This window comes from Triticum urartu, unplaced genomic scaffold, assembly GCF_003073215.2.
Source record: "Triticum urartu cultivar G1812 unplaced genomic scaffold, Tu2.1 TuUngrouped_contig_9508, whole genome shotgun sequence".
Lineage (NCBI taxonomy): Eukaryota > Viridiplantae > Streptophyta > Magnoliopsida > Poales > Poaceae > Triticum > Triticum urartu.
In genome coordinates this window covers 8,870-12,670 of record NW_024120559.1, presented here as the reverse complement: position 1 = coordinate 12,670, position 3,801 = coordinate 8,870, and the positions used below count along the sequence as shown (strand labels likewise).

The window sequence follows — 3,801 nt, the reverse complement described above, 5'->3', positions numbered from 1 at the left end:
GGTATTTCGGTCACTCGTTCACCTACTGGTCTTCATCTCTCTCAACGGCAATACATCCTTGATATTTTATCTCGTGCTGGCATGCGTGACTGTCACCCGATCACTACTCCTATCGACACTAAAGCTAAGCTCCCTTCCTCTCTTGGTACTTCGGTCCAAGATCCATCTCTATATCGTAGCCTTGCCGGTGCACTTCAGTATGCCACTCTAACTCGACCAGATATTGCTTACGCCGTCCAGCAAGTCTGCCTTCATATGCATGACCCTCGTGAACCTCACTTTTCTCTCATCAAACGTATCCTTCGCTATTTGAATGGCACCCTCGATCATGGTCTCTCCTTACACCGCACTTCTTCACACTCACTTACCGCTTACTCAGATGCCGATTGGGCTGGATGTCCAGATACCCGTCGTTCCACTTCTGGCTTTTGTATGTATCTTGGAGACAATCTGATCTCCTGGTCATCACGTCGACAGATGACAGTCTCTCGTTCTAGTGCAGAGGCTGAATACCGAGCAGTTGTTGCGGCTGTCGCTGAGTCCTGCTGGGTTCGGCAATTATTACAGGAGCTCCACAAGCCTATCTCGAGTGCTACTATCGTATATTGTGACAATGTAAGTGCAGTCTACTTGTCTGCTAACCCGGTTCAACATCGTCGTACCAAACATATCGAGTTGGACATTCATTTTGTTCGAGAGAAGGTAGCACTTGGAGCAGTTCGTGTTCTACATGTTCCCTCAACATTGCAATTTGCGGACATCTTCACGAAAGGTTTACCGACAGCTCTATTCCGAGATTTTCGCTCCAGTCTTCAGGTCACTATCATTCCCGGTTCAGACTGCGGGGGCGTGTTAGAGACCAACAGAGCTACGGCTTCTAGACAACTTGGTGTACAAGTTGTATTACCTCCGAATAGATAGGTTTCCATCCAATGGACTCCCTGTAATTGTAAATCTTCCCTGTAATATATATATATATGAGAGGTGCGCCGTGGCTAGGCTCAAGCCGCCCGGTATTTTCCTATTTACACTAACAAAATGTTCATGTAATTTTCAAATTGTGCACCTATGTAATTTTCGTTTCAAACCAACCAATATATGCTCTAGCTTCTTTGAAATTGGGGACTCACATGTCAATGGTAGGCGATTTCGACAATCAAGACTAAGTGAACAAAATTGTTTCATTTATGCATCTGATCCTAGCAGTATGTATGCATCTAGCGCATGGCGCCCGAAAAAGTATTTTATGGCTGTGTGCATCATGTAATGCAGCGGCCGGGGTAATCCCCTTTCCCAACATGGAACTCAGCAAAATGTGCCATGTGGCAGCAACTGGGACCAGCATACGGTAGTTACCAAGATCCTTTGTAGAGAACTCAACAATGTTTTTCTGCACTTCAAAAAAAGATTACAGAAAATTCCTGTGAGCTTCTGTTTGGCAGGAACTCATCAAATGGTAACATTTGTGACGAAATCCACTGATGGAAGCGACACATGCATGGCACATCTTTGATGAGTTTATTTTTTCATGCTTTTGGAAAAGGTTTTATAATGTTATTCCCTCAAAAAAGAAGGTCTTATAAGGTGAATTCTTTGTTTCCTATTTGTGTATACCTAATCATAAACTAGAATCTGTTCTGAAGATATTTACGAGACCACCGTACACCGAGTTTTTTCTCCGGCCACCGCCCCCCACCACCGCCGGCTACCACCGCCCTCACCCTGAAACCTAAGATAGATAATGGGTTGATGACGGCGAGCCCACTCCTTCTCTCCGGCGAGGCCCTTTATTCTCCTTCCATGATTCAAAAATCGACTGACCCGAACTCAAAAAGTCAGGTGACTGAAATCTAGCTAAACTGTTCAGCTTAACATCTCAACATAGACATATATGCATATGCATGACAAAACGAAAGGCAATTTGATATATATTTCCTTAGATAAATAGCATTTCATCAGACCCCATGTTAAGTATTCCAAAGTTCAAACAGAACAAAAGATCAGCTTAAACATCAGCACTCGGGCAATCTAGAGAAACCCCCAACATGATCTCTATGCCGCATCCATCTTACGCTTCTTCGATCCAGCATCACATTCGCCTCCATCTTCAGCTTGGCCACTTTCGCCCGTATCATTTGCCCCTTCCACAACAACGCCCACTGCTTCAAATCAAAGAGTACACCAACGATATAGTCAGTCGGATGGATGACACAAAACTTGCGATCAAATTTAGAAAAGGAGCACTCAATGATGCTAGACGCACGATTGACAGTTTGACACATGACGGATTGTACATATAAGTATTACGAACCAGCACTTTTTTGCGTAGCAAATGTGGAAATGAGCTCCTCGAGAACGGAGGGGCTGCAGGTCCTGATTATCTGCTCCAGGGCATCCGCCGTAAAAGCATTGTGCAAACTCGTGTGAGTTTTGATGAACTCCAAGCAGGCCTCCTTCAACCAGCGGCATCGTCTCCGCTCAGCCACGACAATAATGCCTGCCACCGTGCGCTTGCATATCAGATTGGCCAACTTCTCTTCACAGATCAACTTCAACTTTTGGAGATCGTATCTTTCCGCGGCTTCAAGCAACTGCAGCAGCCATGTTCCATACTTTTCACCATTCTCACTATTCAGCAACCAAATAGGCATTGCATCCTCAAAGTCAGGCATTCCGTCAGTGTAGATGAAAGTAAGCAGGCCCTCGAAGACATTTGCTTCGATGCCATCTATCTTCTCGACACTTGGCGCAGCAACGCCAAAGAGCTGTTTCTTGAAGACGGTAGATCGGGCTGCAAGCATGCAGCGGTGTGCAGATAACTTCTTGCCGCCAACCTCGAATGTAATGTCGGCACCCTCCTTGTTTAGGAGCAGGTCACTGAAATGGCTTGGCAAGTCGGACGGTGGCAATTTGATGAACGGACGAGCACGCTCGTGCTCCTCCTCTTCATAATAGTCCTCATCGTCATCTTCATCATTCCTCTCGAGGACAATGACATCACACCATATGACAAAGCTGTCATTCTTGAGATGGCTTGATGCTTCGAAAGCCTCCCTTGTCAGAAATCCTCCTATCTGATGATCAGTAAAACAGCAGCCATCATAGAAGCAACATGGGTGCTTTTGACGAATGAGGTTTGGCACTCGCAACTCAGGCTGGCCAATGAAGCTGAAGGCAACGTGAGCCTTTACCTCGTTTATGAGATATTCATCGTGGGCAAGGAAAACCGAGATACACTCTTGGCCATCATTTTCGCCAAAGCGAGAGAATTCAGAGCCAAAGTCATTAGGGTAGTAGCGGACCTTCCAGCGACGGCCTCCAACCATAAAAGGACGAGACATGATGTACTCGTCTTTGGGAGTTGTCTCTTTGGTGCGTGAGTAGCCTTCGACAACGAGCAAGTGGTACCCGCTGTCGGCGCCGGAGTCGAAGACCGAGTCGGTGGAGGCGCACAGCCTGCCGTCGGCGACGAGAGACACGCCAGCGAAGGCCATGCCTGACAAACCTCCGATAGTAGAGCTGCGAGAAACATATATAGGATCAGATGCTAATGGCGTGATGTACTTGGTGATGTCTGCATGCACATACTGATCCAAGAAGAATGGAGGATCGCCGGCCGGGGTGGGAGAGGATGAGACGAGCCGGTGGAGGAGAAGGCGAGAGTGAGGTTCAGGGAGCCAGCCAGGGAGACGAGACGGCGAGAGTGAAGTGCTGATTGCTGAGAGAGGCTCATTTATATACTATACGTTAAGTTTCCCTCCCTCTCCTTTTCACAACCTCGTGATGTACCGTCTCCTCGTA

The 3,801-nt window shown here is 47.0% G+C and overlaps 1 protein-coding gene across 1 annotated transcript; it reads right to left on the bottom strand.

Annotated features, from left to right (window-relative positions):
• Positions 1–2,303: 2,303 nt before the first annotated feature.
• On the bottom strand, positions 2,304–3,494 carry LOC125532258 (BTB/POZ and MATH domain-containing protein 3-like). Its single transcript, XM_048696389.1, has one exon. The coding sequence runs from the start codon at positions 3,492–3,494 to the stop codon at positions 2,304–2,306; it is 1,191 nt and encodes a 396-aa protein (XP_048552346.1).
• Positions 3,495–3,801: the final 307 nt, after the last annotated feature.